The 21163-nt window shown below is 41.0% G+C and overlaps 1 protein-coding gene across 5 annotated transcripts in view; it reads right to left on the bottom strand.

Annotated features, from left to right (window-relative positions):
- atp8b1 (ATPase phospholipid transporting 8B1) overlaps nucleotides 1-21163 on the bottom strand; it is a 142041-nt gene that overhangs the window by 64639 nt on the left and 56239 nt on the right. For 2 of the 5 annotated variants that reach the window (XM_043676317.1, XM_043676628.1), the window contains exons 2-3: nucleotides 3605-3831; nucleotides 162-253 (exon numbers count right to left, since the gene is read on the bottom strand). In XM_043676317.1, coding sequence (XP_043532252.1) covers nucleotides 162-253; nucleotides 3605-3785 — 273 coding nt within the window. In that variant the 5' untranslated portion in view covers nucleotides 3786-3831. Of the gene's footprint in view, nucleotides 1-161; nucleotides 254-3604; nucleotides 3832-16007; nucleotides 16073-20111; nucleotides 20202-21163 lie in introns of those variants that run through there. The other 3 variants (XM_043676380.1, XM_043676452.1, XM_043676537.1) reach the window with 3 other exon arrangements.

Below are 21163 nucleotides of genomic sequence, written 5' to 3' on the forward strand. Positions count from 1 at the left end.
TTATGGTTCAGAAAATGTCTGAACATAGAGAGAGATGAAATTGTGTACCCAGATAACAAACAGAATGCATGATGAAAATAATAGTTTTAGAAAGATTGTACTTTCAAGTGTGCAAAAGTTACTGCTAGGTAGAAAATAAGTAAAAACAAATTTATACTTACTGAATATTTGCTTGTTTTAATGCAACCATACTTTGTAACTGTGAACTGATTGTTAAAGTTTCTGTCATTTGCTTTGACTTTCCATGTGTATTCTGGAAACAAAGCAGAGTGAAACACTTTTTAAAACAATAATCTGAACAACAATCAAAGTAAGGAGATAGATTGGAGTGTGGCATTAACACTTTGCTTTTCAAATTAAAACGGTTGGATTATTCAACACCACCGGTTGGACATTCAGTTTTCATGTTTGGAGTGGCAACATCTTACTAGAAATGTGACTCACCAAACAGAGCTCCTCCAGTTTTACAGCAAGGAACTTTATGGCTTCAATATTTATGTAACAGCCTCAAATTGAAGTAGAAACCTAAAATCTCCAGGTTTCTGATAGCGGGTGGTTAATCAGATTGCCTGGCTGTGACATCAATCTCTACATTAAAACACAGCAAGTAGGAGCACGAGTAGGCTACTTGCTCCCTTGAGTCCACTCCGGCATTCAACCTAAATGGCAGATCCTTACTTTGATGGCATTTTGCTGCTTCCTCCCCAAACCTCTTGATAACTTTAAAACATAACTATTCATTGATCTCATCAGTGAGTTTGCCTCCACAGTCTTCCGTCGAGAATTCTACAGGTTCACTCCCCTTTGAGTGAGGAAAGTTTTCTACATCTTTGTTCTGAATGGTCTACCCCGCACCCTGAGTCCATGTCCCCCATTTCTAGATTCCCCAATCTGGGAAAAAAACCCTCCCCCTCCATTTAATCTGTCCAGCACTGTCAGAATTTTATACATTTTTAATCAAATCCCCTCTTATCCTTCTCAACTCTTGTGAATACAGGACCAGTTAAACCAATTTCACCTCACAGGACAGTCCTGACATCTCACATCAATCTAGAAAACTTGTCCTGCATTTATGACAAGTATAGCCTTTCTTAGGCAGGAAGACCAAAAATGTACACAACACCTCAGGATTGTGGTCTCACCAAGGCTGTGTATAACTACAGTAAGACATCCCTTCTTCGGAATTCAAATCTTCTTGCAACAAAAGCGTTTTGCCTTTCTAATTGCTTGCTGGACTTGTCTACTTTCATCAACTGGTGTATAAAACCTTTTGTACATCCACACTTCCTAATATGTCAATTTTAAGTAATACTCTATCTTCCTGTTTAGTCACACTAACTGCAACTGCCATGTGTTTGCCCATTTGTCCAACTTTCCTAAATCGCACCCCACCCAAAGCCTTCTTGCATCCTCCTCTGAACCCCACAAAGTTATTAGATTAGATTAAATTACTTACAGTGTAGAAACAGGCCCTTCAGCCCAACAAGTCCACACCAACCCACCGAAGCGCAACCCATCCATACCCCTACATTTACCCCTTTTACCGAACACTACGGGCAACTTAGCATGGCCAATTCACCTGACCTGCACATCTTTGTACTGTGCGAGGAAACCGAAGCACCCGGAGGAAACCCACGCAGACACGGGGAGAATGTGCAAACTCCATACAGTCAGTCGCCTGAGTCGGGAATTGAACTCTGGTCTTTGGCGCTGTGAGGCAGCAGTGCTAACCACTGTGCCACCGTGCCGCCCACTAAGTTGTCATCAGCAAACCTGGAAATGTTACATTTTATTCCTGCATCCGGGCCATTTGTATCGATTATGCCTGTGGATTTCAATATGTCAGAGTTATCGAGGCCAAAACATGGTGCGTTTCAAGAAGAAGCTAGGTTAAAGGGGTCAAGGGATATGGGGCTGGAAGGAAGTTGGGGAGGGGGAGTTGGATATTGTTGCCTTGAGCTCAATGATCAGCCATGGTTATAATGAATGGAGCACTTTTGAAAGGTCAAAAGGTCTACTCCCATCTTGTATATTTCTTTGAACAGCTAGGGCCCAAGCACCATCCTTGCAGCAGTCCACTACTCACTGTCACCTGAAGAAAAATACCCATTTATTCCCACTCTGTTATCTGTCAACCAATTCTCAATCCAACCAATATATTACCCCCATCTATGCACTTAATTTTTTTTCCACTAATGCCATGTATGGAATGCTAAGTAAAGGCTTCCAAATACACCACATCCACTGGCTCTCCCTTATCTGTTCCATTAGTTAAATCCTGAAAGAACTCCCATTTTATTGCCATGCCTTTTTAATGTCACATTAGGTTATTTCTAATCTGGTGGCAGGTCTTCCTGCATACGGTGATTTCATCCTTATGATATTCAGCAATATTACTGACTGCATCCCTCTTTTCTAACTGCAAACCTGGTTATACACTCTCTTTCCCCAGAAAATGATTGATTGTTAGCTCTTTCCGATGAAAGAATCTGTACATTAGATATTTGGAGTCAGTCTCTTTCATTGGAATGTTCATCACCATAATAATGAAATTACTTTTAACAAATGGTGGCTTATACAAATATTTGATTTGTTTGACTATCTAGCCTCTTGTCATTAGATTAGTAGTGTTTCTCAGCAACATAGTGTCTGAACAGCCTGAAGTTGCCATGTGCTTTTCACTGCTTCCAGGTTTCATACTTATGCATCTAAATAATCTGAAAACATTAGATCTTTATTTTGCAACACTTTCTTTACTCGATCTATCTTGTACTGATAATCATTTCTTGTTGGTAAACTTTCCTTCAACTATGTCAGACAGCCAATCTAAATGTCAATAGTTTAACTATTTAATTTAACCATTTCCAACAAGACAGAAGCTCAACATTGTCACTTCAAGTTTAATGGCATTAACATCGCTGAAATCAACAGTGTGGGTTACACTGAGCAAAAACTGAACTGGACCAATCTTTGTGGGGATAAGAACAGGTCAGAGACTAGGAATTCTGCAGCAAACTCACGTCCATGCTCATGAATGCTCATCCAATATTTACAAGATGTCAAGAGTGTGATAAAACATTCTCCATTTATTTAGATGGTCACAGCTCTAACATCATTCAAGAAGCTTGCCACCATCCAGGACAAAGCAAGCTGCTTGACAGTTACCCCATCCAATATTCACTCCACCACCATTGACACACACTTAACAGTATGCACCAACCACAAGGTAACTCACCAAGGCTTCTCTGATAACACCTTTCAAACTCGCATCCTCCATCACCCCCTTCGCAGGGCAAGAGCAGTAGATGCTTAGGAACACCTGCAAGTTTTCCTCCAAGCCACTCACCATTCAAATTTGGAAATAGATCACAGCTTCTTCACTGCTGCTGGGTCCCTAACAGCACTGTAGGGGTCTCTACATCCGCTAAGGACTTGAGTGGTTCAACAAGGCAGCTCAACACTATATTTTCTCAAGTAAACAAGGATGGACAATAAATGCTGGCCGAGCTAGTAACACTCACATCTCAGTAATGAATGAAAATTAATCACAAAGTTCATCAATTTAACTTGTCGTGCAAAATCAGTGATTGCAAATGAACTTTACCACTTTTTGGTTGCCATCTCTCCTCGGTCTGTTGGTTGACACGGTTTTGCTCTGTATCATCCAACCTTTCAGTAGAACTATCTAATTCATTGTCCGTCTCATCATCGCTATATGGTACCACATCATCAAATCTTCTTTCACTGGCATCATCATCAAGGCTAGAGATTTTGTCAGTACTCATCACCTTTGTGGTTCCTGTTACTGACTTCAGGCTCTTTCAAAGAAACCTAAAACAAAATTTGGAAAATGAAGTGAGACATTAAGAAAACTTCAAAGTCGAAACATTTACAACAATATTAATATACCAGTGACACCCTCCAAAGCATTGCATGGTTTCTATTTCTTACATAAAGATGTATTGCTGTCAGCTCTGTTTGCCCTCTCCTCCAAATTCACTTATTTCCTGACTTTCTTGAACTTCTCCCTCCTATATAAACTCAAACACACATTCAAGTCAAGATCATGGAATAAAATGGGGCAGTACAGGGCGCCAGTTTGTCACTGCTCTCCACACAGAGTCCAACAGAGACAGAACCTGTCACTAGACTTGTTTGAATCAGCTCAGATTCTCTCCAACACTCAACCTCTTTACCACACTAATTCCACTTCAAATCTCCAATTCGATTTTCATTCAGTTGTGAAAGAAATCTTCACACAAGGATGTTTAAAATGTATCAAAATCCTTACTACCTTACTTTGAGCTACCATTCATGGATCATCTACATGGCAAACGATTGCCCATATCTCCCTTAGATGTTCTCATCTTCAAGGCAATTTTTACTTACTCCAGAACCAATTGACCTATCTGATATGATGGGCATATTTGCATATTTGCATACATAACAGATTAGCTACCACCAGTCTGCCCATACCATTTAAGTGCGGTCAGGTGTTGCATATTCTAACAAAATTAGTCCAGAAACATGATGAATAAAAATAATCCTTAGTTTAATTTTCCCATTACAAACTGTGTTAAACCTGCTCTTTCCTGTCACGTTCAAGTTTGGAAACCTCAGACTAATTTGTAACTATAATTGACACTATCCATGTAGCTGCCAGTGTTGTCCATTTCTGTCAAAGCACATATGTACCCTCACTTACACATTAAATTCACATGATTATCTAGTTTCTTTCATAACTCTCAACGTGTTCTCACTCATCTCCTGTCATCAGGAACCTACTTTCTGCCTCTTAACCCATTAAATAGGTTTCTGCTTTCTTTCCTTCCCACCCAGCCCTATGTAAGCTGACATTATAATTTGGTTGGTTGGGATGAACATACCCCCAACACCCTTGACTAACTGTAAGTTTCATCTCAAGCACTTTCACAATCATATCCTGCTCTTTTCATCACCCTTGTTGCTGCTGTCATATTGCCTTCCTGCACATGAAATGTCAAGCTTCTTCCACAATTTAATCTTTCCTTGGCTTTGTCTATCCCAGTGCAGCATCTCCTCTTACAACCTTATGTATATGTGTCTCCAACTTTGGCCCCCAGTCCATTTGAGCTTCCCTTCACTATATCAGTAGCTCTGTCTTCAGATACCTAAGCACTGCTGTCTGGAATTCACTTCGGAAAACTCTGCTTCGCCCTCTCCTCCTTGGAGATCCACTCACTGGACAAAGTTTTGAATTACACATATTATTTCTTGGTTTGAGGTGCATCTTTGCCTGATTAAACTTAAGTCAATGTAAATTGTTCTTGCTTCTGTGGACATCATCTAACCATCACAACATCAACAATAACTAAAAGTGATTCCTTAGTCTGGAGTGGCTGGGGCATTGACTGTTTTGTAATAATCCCTGTAGTATGACTGAGCTACAGAGCTCAGAAATGCCTCGTGCTGAATAGCGAAAGATATTAAAAAACATAATAAAGGAGGCATTAAAATTGGGCTCATGCAGGGAAAAATAAAGTTGGTCCTTATACAGCAAAGTCAGGAAAAAAGTTTGAGGCTGTGAGAAATTATGTTGTGGTTCTGCAGGATTGGAATCATGTAAACAACATATAGAATTGCTTCAAGTGGGTTAGGAGAGCCAAATGCAGTGATCAGAGTACCTGACAGTACAGCACAGACACCAGAGTATCAGAATAGTAGAATGAATGTGCCAGAGTGTTACACTTCAATGTGACAAGGTAAGGAAGTGATACTGTGTAATCCTACCCAGTGTTCTCAGGAGGTACTGGACAGGGCGCAATGGTAAAGTAATGGCCACTAGTGATTTATAGGCTTCGAGAATAATAAGTCCAGTGGATACTGTCAAACTGGTAAGACAAGTGAGTCACAATCACCAGAACAGAAATTTGAGCTCCCAAAGTGGAGTGCCGCTCAAAAAGTAAAATTTAGTCTGATATCGCACTTAGCTGAAAATGTGTTGCTGGAAAAGCGCAGCATTCCTGAAGAAGGGCTCGTGCCCGAAACGTCGATTCTCCTGCTCCTTGGATGCTGCCTGACCTATTGCGCTTTTCCAGCAACACATTTTCAGCTCTGATCTCCAGCATCTGCAGTCCTCATTTTCTCCTGATATCGCACTTAGCCAACCAGACAAAATACCCCAGAGGTTTGTATTCACTTTTGTGATCTCAGTGACAGTGACCTGGCTTGACTTGGCAGTGTAGATGTGATAGCGGGTTTATAGATATGACTGTCCCAGACCTGGGGAAAAAAAAATTATTGCCAAGAATTATATTCGGAATTGTAATTCAGTGCTCATGTTGGAAAGCGTACCCATAATATACAGAAAAGAACTGACAAAAACTGAAATTTTCACAATTATAATACATTGCATGACATGATATGAGTGATTGCCCCTTACACAATTGGTTTTTGACAGTTAAGCTTTTGTCAAGACATCAAGTGTACAGCAACCATACTTATGTAAATTGATCCTTGCAAGGAATTATTATTTACTTAGTAATTAATTTGATGATATTTATGAATTATAGTTGCTTTATTCATCAACTTTTAAAATGACTAATTCAACATCAATCCCAAATATGACAGCTGCTAGTTTGTATATTGGAATGCATCCTGGGACTAGAAATGGAAAATGACATCAATTATTTACATGAATGTTCATCACCTATATATTAAAACACAATTGAAACATCCTTTTGTTTGGCATGTATCTATGACAATCAGACACAAGGGTATAATGTTCCAAGTGTTGAAATATTTGGGAACAATTCATGCAGACCTTCTTGCAATACCAGGGACTTAGATTACCACGATCACCCCATGACCACATACACTATGCCAAGAATGAAGAGCTAGGTTACAATGGCTTACAACACTGCTCTGAGGATAGAATTCATGAAAACAGCATGAACGGGGGGAGCCAGATGTTCAATTTGGGATTGCAACCTGCAGTTCATTTTAGACTTTTACAGAAAGTCTTTATAAGAATATTTTGTAAATTAACACACTTAATGCCAATCGATCCACGTCAGGTGGTAAGGGAGATAATGGAAAAGATCAGGGAAGAGTACTCCAGCACACTGCAAAAGACCAGGCTGAAACATTTTCATCCACCTACAGCCAGAAGTGCTGAGTGAGTGATTAATTCTGACCACTTCCTGAGGTCTCCACCATCACAACTGAATTTGAAGCACACCATGCAATATTAAGAAATAGAAATTGATGAAAGCACTGGGGGCTATGTATGCTTTGGGCCCTAGCAATAATATTGAAAACTTGCACTCCAGAAAGCACCACATATGCTAAGTAAGGCCCATCTCCAACAAGAAAGAACCTAACCATTGACATGACCATCACTGAACCCCTCTGTATCAACATCCTGGAGGTTACCATGAAGCAGAAACAGAAATGAAAGGCCATACAAACACTGTGGTGACCAAAGCAACTCAGAGGTTAGGAATTCTGCAGTGACTAACTCACCTCCTATCTGCCAAATTATTATGCATCATCTACAAGTTAATGGAATATTCCCACTCCTGAGAGAAGTACAGCTCAAAAACATTCAAAAAGCTTTGCACCGTCCAGATCAAAGCAACCCATTCTACTGGCACCACATCCACCACCTTCAAAGATTTATTCTCTTTACCACCGCACAGTGGCAGCAGTGTGTACTCTCCATGAGATGCAATACTGAGCAAGGCTCATTCGACAACATCTGTCAAACCCAAGTCCTCTTCAATATAGAGGGACAAGAACAACAGATGCATGGGAACCCCACTAACTGCAAGTTCCCCTCAAAAAACCAGCATCTTGACTTGGAACTATTTCACTTTTTTCATGCTGGGTTGAAATCCTGGTTCTGCCTTCCTCTCCCTTACGATGTAGGTGTCCTTACATAAGGACTTGCAGCAGTTCAAGAACACAGCTCAATACCTGCATTGTACCATATGTTGTAAGGGAACAGGGAAGTGCTGAAGTACGCTTCTGAACTGCACTGCACGTACTGTGATATTCTAAGAAAGTGAGCCATCACCTTCTCAACAGCAATTAGAGATAAGCTGACAGAACTCTGTTGGGGTGGAGTGACGGAGAGACTTCCAGGTCATTGAAAAGCAAGGCAAATTGTTGTAGCTTTTCATCTTGCATCAGGACAAATTAAAGGATGCAAAATTTCAAAATGCTCACACATTATACTACAGGAGAATAGAGGTCCTCCTTTTCTCTCGGCCAGATGTTCCAACATTTGGCTGTTTGAATTGAGCAGCCCACATCTTTGGTTGTTCAAAGCAATCAGGTTACATACGAGACTCAGCCAGCCCAAACTTTCAAAATCCAAAACAAAATCTCTGTGGCTAGACGTGATTCCATGATTTAGTAACACATGCTGAGCAATCAATAATAGTTGATTGCACAAGGTAAAAGTTGAACTCCTATTGTCCCATTCATGTTTGCTAGAAGGAACATGCAGGAGCCTGTTCTATGCAAAACGAGTATGTTCAAATGTAATATATTTTCAATTTATCTGGGAGAATGGGGGGAGGGGGGGGGAGAAGAGTTTGTAGTTCCTTCTAAGTTTCTTCATACCAATGCTTTGAATAATATTGAAGACTTGCACTCCAGAAAAGCACCACATATGTAAGTAAGGCCCATCTCCAACAAGAGAGAATCTAACCATTGACATGACCATCACTGAACCTCTGTCAACTGGGCAATTAATAAGCACTCTTTATATTTCCATATTACAATTGTTTGCAATTTGGTAAGCTTGTATTTGTCCTGATGACTGCAAGATCAAATATTCAATAAGATTGCTCTCCTTTCAGCAAAGTACAAAAACCTTGACATCAACCTAAACATCATCTCAGCTAGCATTAGGGACATTCAAACATTCTATTTTCGGGTCTTGGAGCCAATTACAGGCAATTTCAGCACGTCATATGGGGGCCTACATGTTGGGCAGTGCTTAATTCTGCTGATTTCCAAATGCTGTCAATCTGTGGACAGAAATTCATGACAATCAGAGGTCCTCGTATTCAAATAAAAAACCTTTCAAATGTACTACTTATGAAAACACACACAATCCTCTGCAAAAGAAGAATGTAGCCATGTCCCATACAGCATGAATAGAAGCAATGCAGTTCAGTTGTTCTAATCCAATAGTCAAATAAACATGCAGCACACTTGGCAAAACCTCCAGATAAGCAAACACCAGAGAGTTACTTCAAAAATAAAGTAACTCTTCCATGTACACTTGAATGTTTGAGTGCCTTACATTCTCTTTAAGAATGTGACACTGGCATGTAGTGAGGCAGGTTGGCCACACCTGTCCATGATTCCTGCATTCACACTGTACATCGTTATGTTCCTGGCAATGTCAGCTCTTGGAGAGCAGCTGTATGGATGGACATGGGGTGTTGCCACCTCTCCCATCCAGACGTCATACGTTAATAGCTGGTTGGCATTCAACACCAGGGTTGAATTCAACACCAAAGAGCTACTTAATTGGTCAATTCAAAAACGTGCCATTGCTGTACAATATTAGAAATCAGTATCTCTCGATCAATGGGTAGAATAGCATTTGGTTGTTATCAGATAATTTAAATTCAATTAAATTACACAGATTTTGAATAGAGCAAACAAAATCGTAATGTCACTGGACCAGCCATCCAGCACTTAGGTTTTCACAATGATTAGATATTTTATAGTCACCTTTTTACTCATTCACATCCCAAGTTTGAGTTTAATTTCAACTCCCCAGTTGTTGTGGTGGAATTTAAACTCTGGTTCACCAACACCCTTAGGTGTGACGGGAAGATGCTATCCTTCCACTCCCTGGCTGACGTAATGCCAAACCCAAGCAGAGTAACCAACCTTTAAATGTCTTTGGAAGTGCATTGCAGGCCACTAAACTGTAGTTACGAAGGACACTCACCATCAACTTTTTGAGGGAAAAATATATTGATTTTACCTTTAACATCCACATCCTATGAATAAATACTGGAGTCATTCAAACAATGAATGATGTCCCCATTACTCAGACTGGCCTCTGAGCGGTTAGCACTGCTGCCTCCCAGCACCAGGGACCCAGGTTCAATTCCAGCCTTGGCAACTGTGTGTGTGGAGTTTGCACATTCTCTCAGTGTCTGCGTGGGTTTCCTCAGAGTGCTCTGGTTTCCTCCCACAATCCAAAGATGTGCAGGTCAGGTGAATTGGCCATGCTAAATTGCCCATTGTGTTAGAAGCATTTGTGAGAGGGAAACAGATCTGGGTGGGTTACTCTTTGGAGGGCGGGGTGGACTTGTTGGGCTGAAAGGCCTGTTTCCACACTGTAGGGAATCTAATCTAAAGAGTGATGAAATTTCATCTCCTCTAATTATCACAGTTGGATTTGAACTCATGTCTCAGAGCATTTGCCTCATTATTACTAATGCAGTAACATCTCAACACCACCATCACTCCATTTTCAAGAAAAGAACTCCACCATGTTTACCCACTCTGGTTTACAGACAACTCCAGATTCTCAATAATACCCTGTATAGCTGACTCAAGTGCATTCTGATATTACCTTGCAAGGCAATGAGTTCAAGGGCAATTAGCATTCATTGCCCATCCCTACCTTTCCCAGTGATGCTCAGGATGAATAAACAAAATGCAAAAAAGTGGGGAGAGATAAAACTAATTTCTTTAAATTATTAAGGCAATTTGCTAATGGTGGATGCAGCCAAATCACTGGGCACAAAACATATCCTGTTACTTCATATGTAGAATTTTAATGAAAAACACTTGTCAAAAATCAGAGAATGACAAGTTCACAACTCTCACTAATAAAGGAATTGCTGGAGCATGAACACATCATTGTACTAGCTACTTGTGCACAGGTTTCTTCAAGACGGAGCCCTTCTGTGAACTCACGAGTTGATGACAACCGGTTTAAAAATTCAAGAATGGCAAACCAACCTTACAACAATCATTTTGCTTGCAGAAGGCTATTGAGGACAAAGACTCAAACCAAATTCAAGAATGCTGCAACATAAAACATGGCAGCGGCGAGATCGGAAATGTTCAGGCTCTGTGCTTTTATGCTCCTGCTCCCCTGGCCACTTTTTTAATTCTTCAGTTTTTTTGTTTCTTCATTTCACCTTTCCTTCTTTTCTGTGGCTGTGGAGGAGGCAGGCAGCTGTGAGGGCTGCACGGGCGACAACTTGGTGGATCCTCATGGCCATAGGGGCCACAGCTTGATCGAAGGCTTCATCAGCAATGAGTCTGGTGGTTCATTCCTCATGACTATGGTGGCAATGTGACTGCATCGGGTGGCAACTGAAGTGACGGCGGCCTGGTGGGTCCGGTCTGCCCTTCCTTGTTATAGCAGTAATGCAGTGGTTTCAGAGGTGGCAGCAGGGAGGGGATTCACAAGGATGTTGCCTGGGCTGGAAAGTTTTAGTCATGAAAAGAGATTGGGCAGACTGGGGGTATTTTCCTGAGAGCGGAGCAGAAGAAGAGGTTGTGGGGTCAGCTGGCAGGAGAACATGGTTAAGATATACCAAATTATGAGGTTGGATAGGAAGAAACTTCTCTCTTTGATGGAGGGATCAATGGCCAGGGCATGGATTTATGGTCACCAGCAGAAGGTTTCGAGGAAATGTGGGGGAAAAAAACTTCTCAACCACAGAATATTGGGTACCAGGAATTCACTACCTGGAAAGAGGGATAGAGGTAGAAACCCTCCGAACATTCTAGTATTTAGTTGTACACTTTTGGGTACCAAGGTGTCCAAGGCTATGGGCCAAGTGCTGGAAAATAGGGTTACAAGTTAACAATTTGAAAAACATTATCAGTCAGAAACAGAAAATAAATTAAAATCAAATACACACTGACGTAATGTGCAGTGATCAAAAACATGAGGTTTCTTGCCTCAACTACCCTCCCAGATAGTACATTCTAGATTCCCACCAGCCTCTGGATGAAAAAGATTTCCTCTAAATCTCCTGTTTTTCACCTTGTAATTATGCCCATCATTACTGACCCTTGAACGAAGCTGCTTTCTAGCCATTCTGTCCATGCCCCTCACTCCCTTGTACTCGTCTGTCAGGTCCCCCCTTAACCTTCTCAGCTCCAAAGAAAACAGCCTATACTTATCCAGCTTTTCTTCATAGTTAAATTGCTCCATCACAACATTTTGGTGAATATTTTTTGCACCCATTAGTACAAACAGATCATCCCTGTAGTGTAGTGACAGAATCACACACAATACCCCAGCTGTGGTATAACCAAAGTTCTGCACAGCTCCAACATAATCTCCCTGCTCTTATAACCAATACCTCGACAAATAAAAGTATCCTGTACGTCTGCTGAACTACCATATTAACCAAACTGCTGCCTTTAGGAATCTGAATAAGCACCCCAAGATCCCTCTGTTCCTCTGAGCTTCCAAGTGTCCTGCCATCTACTGAGTACTCCTTTGACTTATTACCTATAGCAAAGTGCATCACATCACCTCTTCCAGAGTTAGATTCCACCTACTGCTAACCAACCCATCTGACCCAGCATCTATATCTTCTGTAAGCTCAGACTTTCTTCCGTCAAACTATCCAGTTAATGTTTGCATTATCTGCAAACTTATCACTCATGCCTCCCCAGCATCAATGTCATAAACAATAAAAGAGACCTAGCACTGATCCTTGCAGTGTGCCACTGAACACCAGTTTCCAGTCAGACAAAACCTTCTACTACCACTCTCTACTTCTTACCACTATATCAATTTTGGATCCATCTTATCATGTTTCCCTGGATTCTATATAGTCTTACCTTCTTTATCGTTCTCCTACGTGGGACCTTGTCAAAGGCTTCGTGGAAATCCAATAATTTCCATTCCACTGATGTCAGGCTCACTGGTCTAGAATTTCCTGGTCTACCTCTAACACACTTCTTGAAAACTGGAACCACATTAACTCTCCTCCAATTGTCTGACACTTCCTCAGTGGCCAGAACAAAATTAAAAAGTTCAGTCGTATAATATTCTTCTGCATCAGTACATGGATACAATTCGTCAGGATCTGGGGATCTGTACACTTTCAGCCTGCCAAACTCCAACACCTCCTCACTCCTTATGTCAATCTGCTCAGTCTCTCTTCCCAAATTCTGTACCTTCATCCTCCTCCTCTCAAGTGAAGACAGACATGAAGTAATCATTAAACACCCTATCGATGCCCTCTGGCTCCATGCACAGATTGCCTCCTTGTTCCTCAATTGGCCTTACTCTTTCCCTGGTTACCCTCCTCCCTTCATGTATTTGTAGAGTATCTTTCCTGCTCTTGTTCCCCTTTCCTTTCCTCATTGCTTTCTTCAGTTACCCCTGCACTTTCTACACTCCACAAAGGACTTGGTTGACTTGTTTCCTTTGTACTTATTAAAAGCCTCTTTCTTTTCCCTTCTTAACCAGTCCTGAATGTTCCTGGACGTCCAGGGTTCTCTAGATTTATTGGCCCTACATTTCACCCTTAACGGTACATGCTCGGCCTGTACTCTTCCCATTTTGTTTTTGAATGCCCCTACTGTTCTGCTGCCACTTCCCTTGTTTACTTGGGCCATATCCCACCTTAATTTAATAAAATCTGTCTTCCTCCACTCCAAATCCCTTTTGGCAGACCATTTTGTTCCTTTTCCATAAGGCAACTTAAATGCACACACTGTTGTAGTCACTGTCAAGAAAATGCTCTCCCAATACCATGTTGGTCGTTTTGATCCTCTGACGGATCCTCTATATGCTGCCACAAAGCTCTATCAAATACATTGTACGAAATTGGTTCCCTATGAACCCCATTAGGGTTTATAGGGAACTATAACTATGACTAACCCAATTAATATTGGGAAAGTTGACATCCCCTGAAATAACTACTCTAATATTGTTTTACACACCTCAGTAAATTGTATACACAATCTGCTCCTCTATTGCCTGCTGACAGTTTGGTGGAGGGGGTGCTTTTTAATGCACTACCAGCAGTATGAACTGTTACCATTTTATTCCTAAAGGTAGGTAAAAACAATGACTACAGATGCTGGAAACCAGATTCTGGATTAGTGGTGCTGGAAGAGCACAGCAGTTCAGGCAGCATCCAAGGAGCAGCGAAATCGATGTTTCGGGCAAAAGCCCTTCATCAGGAATCAGCTTTTGCCCAAAACGTTGATTTTGCTACTCCTTGGATGCTGCCTGAACTGCTGTGCTCTTCCAGCACTGCTAATCCAGAATTTTATTCCTAAAGTCTACCCATAAAGTTTCATTTGAAGATCATCCCTCCTTAGTACAGTAACTTATGTCTTAATGCGACACCAGCTTCTCAGTTATGCACACACATCTTGCCCAAAGATCTAGACACCCTGGAGATGCCAGTCCTGCCACTCCCTTAATTACATCTGTATCATGGAGATGACCTCAATTCCATGCATCAGTCCATGTCCTTAACCTCATCTGTCTGACGTATAATACTCCTAAGCATTACAGCCATGCTGCCTCACCTTTCTCCCTTTAAACCAACACCTGATCGTATCAGTACCATTGCACAACCCTTGGAGACCAAGTCCCCTATTCACATTCTGCCCTTGTGCCAAATGTCTGAGGAATACAGTCATCATAATAAATATTTTGCAAGATGATGGCCTCACAAAGTCTCTCATTTGGGGTTTTTTTTCAGCAACCTCAGCCCATTTGCTCCAAAGCTTTCTCAGGTTTAATTCCTTTATATTGAATTTTCCACTTTAAGTCCAGTATCTCATACATACATGAAGTTTCCCCTCAAAAAAACCTGAGAATTGATACTCTTAGATAATAAAACCAGCAAAACAAAATGGCGTTTTCACATATATTCCCTGGCTGCTGTCAATAAAAGCAATATTGGTTTGCAAAGTTTTTTTTAAAAAAAGACTTGGGAGAAAGGAATTTCTGCATGAATTAAGCAGAGCTGCCTCTCAGGCACATGAAAAAGGAGCATGAGTAGGCCATTCAGCGCTTTTGAGCCTGCTCTGCCACGGCTGATCTAATTTTAACTTCAAGTTTACACTCTGCATCCACTGTCTTTTATTTAGGAACGGAATTCCCAAGACACTCAACTCTCCAATTTTATTCACCCTGTTTTAAATTGGCAATCCCTTATTTTTAAAACGATTATCCCTTGATCCAGATTCTTCCACAAGCTGAGACATCCTTTCCACATTCTTATGGCCAAGTCCCCTCAGGAGCTGCTATGTTTCGATTAAGTCACCTCATTCTTCTCAACTCCAGAGGATACAAGCCTAGCCTTTTTCTCCTTTCCTCATAAAGCAAGCACTCATGCCGGGTGATAGTCTCGCAATACTTCTCCGAGCAGCTTCTAATGAATTCATATTTTTCTTTAAGTATGGTGACCAATATGGTGTCAAATACTCCAGATTCAGTCTCAGGAACCAGACGCCATACCCTCAGAAAATTTCTGCGGGGCAGCGTGCAGACGAAAGCAATACAAGAGGATCGGGGATATATTGTAGATGGTTGGAACACATTAGCCATGATCTTGTTGAATCGTGGGGCAGCTTTGATAGACTGAATGACCTCTTACGTTCTTACAATTCCAGTTATGGTACGAGGACTGTATGATTACATGCTCATGTCGATGGGGTTGGGTTTGAACCAGCCATGTTCTAACAGAGCTCTAGATATTTGGTTTACTCTTTCCATTTAATCTGATGCTGCAGTACAGAAATTCTCCTAGTAGTAGTAGTTAATTTAGTTTAACTTGAAGCAGTGTGAAACAATTTTTTTTCTTGCTGTCATCTGTTTGTCAATTGAATTTTATCTAAAAACACATACTTTTACATCAGTGGTCCATGAATTCAAGCTCGAGGTGAACAAGCATGCTGGATATGAATTTACCAGCCTTCCGAGTTCTATCTTATATTCTCTGATATTTATTAGGTATTTTTAATAAGCCTATTTAGATGTATTATGAACACACCTCCAAAGCCAGTGGGACTTGAACATAGGCCTTCTGAAATAGCTCTAGTTGAGTGATGTTTCCACCTGATGAAAAAAAATGGCTGACACTCCGTATCACATTCTTTTCAGGCTCATAATAGTCATGGCAATAGTGCTCAGTCATCATCTCTCACAATCACAATCTATTCAAATAGAGTTTATTATCGTAAGTAATAGGTTTCTTAGCACTGACAATGGCAATGAATGACTTGGTCAAATTTACTGCAGGACACCAAGTGCATGGGTTGAACAGTGTGCTATAGTCAGACTGGATAGAGAAACACAAAAGAAAAGTGCTTCAAATACAGAGGTGTCAGCACTTGAAAAGTCAAAAGATCAGACGACATCCTTCAGAATATAATCTCTCACTTTGAAAGTGTTTTAGGTCAGCTGCATGCTTCCAAAAATGTATTATAAATGCTTGAAATTAAACAAAGATAAGAATCTATTTAAAAATAGAAGGGTGAATTTGTTTGTATGCACAATCCTCTTGTGGCTAGCCTCTGCTTTCTGTTCTTATTACTATTCTTTGAAACATTAAAAGCAATATTGATAGATACAAATATGGAAATAGAATGATGCTGTTACAACACAGAAACAGATACCCAAACCAAATCAGCCTATCCCTGTATTCGCAACACAGTAAAATTAAAATGTTTAATAGTTACTCCAGTCATAGAGTCATAGAGGTGTACAACATGGTCCAACATGTCCATGCCAACCAGATATCCCAACCCAACCTAGTCTCACCTGCCAGCACCCAGCCAGTCATAGAGTCATAGAGGTGTACAACATGGTCCAACATGTCCATGCCGACCAGATATCCCAACCCAACCTAGTCTCACCTGCGCATATCCCTCCAAACCCTTCCTATTCATACACCCATCCAAATGCCTCTTAAAATGTTGCAATTGTACCAGCCTCCACCACATCCTCTGGCAGCTCATTCCATATACGTACCACCCCCTGCGTGAAAACATTGCCCCTTAGGTCTCTTTTATACCTTTCCCCTCTCAACCTAAATCAATGCCCTCCTGTTCTGGTCTCCCCAACCCCAGGGAAAAGACTTGGTCCATTTATCCTATCCATGCCCCTCATGATTTTGTAAACCTCTATAAAGGTGACCCCTCACCCTTCGATGCTCCAGGGAAAACAGGCCAGCCTGTTCAGCCTCTCCCTGTAGTTCAAATCCTCCAATCCTGGCAACACCCTTGTAAATCTTTTCTGAACCCTTTCAAGTTTCACAACATCTTTCAGATAGAAAGGAGACCAGAATTGCACGCAATATTCCAACAGTGGCCTAACCAATGTCCTGTACAGCCGCAACATGACCTCCGCTGAAAATGTGTTGCTGGAAAAGCGCAGCAGGTCAGGCAGATCCAAGGAACAGGAGAATCGACATTTCGGGCATAAGCCCTTCTTCAGGAACCCTCTTCGCTATCCACGACATCTCCAATTTTGGTGTCATCTGCAAACTTACTAACTGTACCTTGCATCCAAATCATTTATGTAAATGACAAAAAGTAGAGGACTCAGCACCGATCCTTGTGGCACTCCACTGGTCACAGGCCTCCAGTCTAAAAAACAACCCTCCACCTTATCCTCTGTCTTCTACCTTTGAGCCAGTTCTGTATCCAAATGGCCTTCTCCAATCAGATTTTTGAATTACCAGTCACAGACTGGGTGGACAATTAATTCCAGACACCAATTTTGGATCTCAAAAAAAAACTTAAGTTATAAGATACACTTCAGCACAAAGAAAATTAAACAAGGTAAACTGATGAATATCTTAGCTTTAAAACTGAAACTTTTTGTTTTCAGCCACCATTCATGCAAATGGCAGACGTACAAAGATGTTTAAGAGATAAATAAACACAATTAACAAAACTTGCCGGATTACTTAAATAGCTTTCACGACAACCGTGAGGAAGGGCTACTTGAGTCTGATTTCTCTCCACAGATGCTGCCAGACCTGCTGAGCTTTTCCAGCAATATGTATTTTTGTTTCTGAATAACAGCATTAAGTGCTTTACAGGCACCGATGTCGACTCCATGGTGGCTTTTCTGAAACCTGTTCAGGGTCACCTCCTTAGTTCACTCAAGTAGTAATCTTTCTAAGTGGGCTTTCTACGCTTGGGAGTTTTGGAAGCTCGATTAACCAGGGAGCTTTCAAATCTTCATGCGGTGGTGTCAGAAATCAAGCTCACTCCTCCAGAAAAGGCAGTTCAAAAATATTTCAAACTGTTTCTGCCCCAAGAGACTGTCTGTCCTTCACGGAGGTCACAATTACCACTCAACATCTGATATTTACTTGAGTTTAGGATCTCTTCCAGAAGTGCTGGAACTAATACCGACCTCATTAACTTCTGCTTAAACATAATGCTCCTCCTGGGGTCATTGTGTCTGTCAGAACACTTTTGATCAAGGCTCAGCCTATGATTAACTTCCACACCCTGCCTCTCAAACACACACAAAAAAAAAAGCTCATTTGGTCTGTCCTTTTCCTTTTACCGAGTGCAGTAGTAGTTTAGATTTCAGGTATTTTTCGACTTATTAGCTCCTCTGTTCCACATAGCTTTTATTTTCCACATTTCTTCACATATTTAAAAATACCATGTCCACTAAGCACAACAAAAATGTTCAGAATACTTTTTTTAAATAATGGAGACAGCCAGGCAAGGACTCAAGCAGCCAGGATGTAACAACACTAAATTTGAGGACAGGTAGAGAAACAAGATAAAATCTATTTTTAATCATTCAAACATGCCAAAGTTCAGAGTAAAAATTGCATAAAAATGAACATAAATAATATACGTACACCAAATTTGGTGATTTCATGTAGAACGGTGGGTAAAATAGCTTCAAATCTCAGAGGAATGAGATCAAACTTTAGTTTTTAATATTGAATTTATTTCATAAATGTAACCCATACCCAGCTGCTAAAATGCAATGAACTACTTCTTCAATACAGACTAGGTCTAGAACAACTAGCAAGTGGATTTCCCTCCCTACCTGTGGATCCCTACACTTAAAGGACGGTGCTGACAAAGGTGCTGACTCGAAGGTCCAGACTCAGTTTTGTAGCACATATAACAAAAAGAAAGTTCAATTAAGACTGAAGCTTTATTTCAAAATATTTTCTTAGGAATTGAAATTACCATGAAATAGCCTGCTGGGTGGGCATTTCACTGTATAGTGTTTTGATTTTGGGGTCCACCACTATATTTGGAATGACTACCTTACAAGTTTGTTAACAGTGGGCAAAGTTAAAGTCACCATCATCATCCTAGCAGACCACAGGCCACTCTCTCATTAGACAGAGGTTACTGGTGGTGGTGTAGTCAACAAATCACCATATCTCAGGCGAGGTACAGGGGTTGAGGAGGTGGGGCTTCACCTCAGCCGGTACAGGGATTGAACTTGCACTTTACACCATAAACTGAACTAACTGACTCCCTGTAACAGCAGGAAGTAACGACACAAGCTTTGAAGTCTGGAGTAGTGTGAAGTAAAATGGGAAAGTATTTACTGAAGACAACACAACATGGCTGAAGTTTATGTGTGTGAGAGACAGAGTGAGAGAGCGAGTGTGAGAGAGCGAGTGTGAGCGAGCGAGTGTGAGCGAGCGAGCGTGAGCGAGCGAGCGTGAGCGAGCGAGCGTGAGAGAGCGAGCGTGAGAGAGCGAGCGTGAGAGAGCGAGTGTGAGAGAGCGAGCGTGAGCGAGTGTGAGCGAGTGTGAGCGAGTGTGAGCGAGTGTGAGCGAGTGTGAGTTAAAAATTAGCTAACACTCAACAGGAAACAGTATGAATACAAAGTGAAACTCAGTGCTCAAAATTCAATGTGGAATCCAAGTATTTTAAGTAAACATTAAAACACAGTTCCCTGAGCAATCCCTCAAAGGAGTGAATGAACCCCTACCATATTTGCACTTAGATTTGTGATAACACAGTAAACAATATTAGCTGAAGTAACAGAGGAATGAAATGGCTACATTATTTAATCTATAGTTCGAGGGGAGCATGTCATTACATTTAAATATTGATTCAACTATGCTGACTGCAAAATGAATCACAAAGGCACTTACCTTTTTTTTATTAAACCAACAGAGGAATAAAATACTGACAACTTAAAGATCTGCTTCAACACCATCTTCCATCTATACACGATGAGGCAACAGCACACCTCAGACTCAACTTAATTCAGTTGGATAGTTTCACTTCCTTTACCCACTCCTGAGAACAAACACACCTTTGTACCTTCTGAAGGTACTTCACTCAAGTGGTTTCATGTACATAAACGTAACTCAAAATCCAAACCTTTTTTTGATTTTAGTCTCTATAATAATCAGAGCTTTGCTGTCATTTTGCAGTCATAAACATGTGCTTTTCTGACGCAAAAGGTTCATATGCTGACAAAGGTTCCTGGTCAGTCTTGGGCAAGGCAATATCTTATTGGTTTCTGGTGGCTGCAATGTCCAGTCTCTGGTTAATGAACACATTGAGATAACACTGCCCAACGTCTGCAATTTCTATCAGTCCAAACTAAGTTCCAACATCAGCACAATGTTAAAAACATATTCAATCAAGCTGTTCAGAAGCACTTCCGGAGCAGGTGGAATTTAAACCTATGACTTCTGGACCAGGGGTAGAGATACTACCAATGCATAAGAGCTGACTTCCCAGGTAAGACATGCCAATCATATACCGTGCTCCTGCCAAATGGATGGAGCAGTACTAAAGCATAACCCGATGCAATTTTTCAGCCCAATTGCCAAAAAGCAGAATTTGAATCCTTGTCTGAAGGTATGCACCAGAAACCTGTTGGTTTGTACTCTAATTCATAGAACATAGAACATAGAACATAGAACATAGAACATAGAACATAGAAGAATACAGCGCAGTACAGGCCCTTGGGCCCCTCGATGTTGCGCCGATCCAAGCCCACCTAAACTACACTAACCCACTATCCTCCATATACCTATCCAATGCCCTCTTAAATAAAGTAATACACTTAGTAAAATGCTAGTTATGGATATCGGGACAATTTTCTGTGATAAGTGACTGCAATATTGGAGGTGAAACATTGACCTATTTGTCAGTCAGCTGCGACACATGATTACATTCATTATTGGCAAAT

This window comes from Chiloscyllium plagiosum, chromosome 1 (genome assembly GCF_004010195.1).
Source record: "Chiloscyllium plagiosum isolate BGI_BamShark_2017 chromosome 1, ASM401019v2, whole genome shotgun sequence".
Lineage (NCBI taxonomy): Eukaryota > Metazoa > Chordata > Chondrichthyes > Orectolobiformes > Hemiscylliidae > Chiloscyllium > Chiloscyllium plagiosum.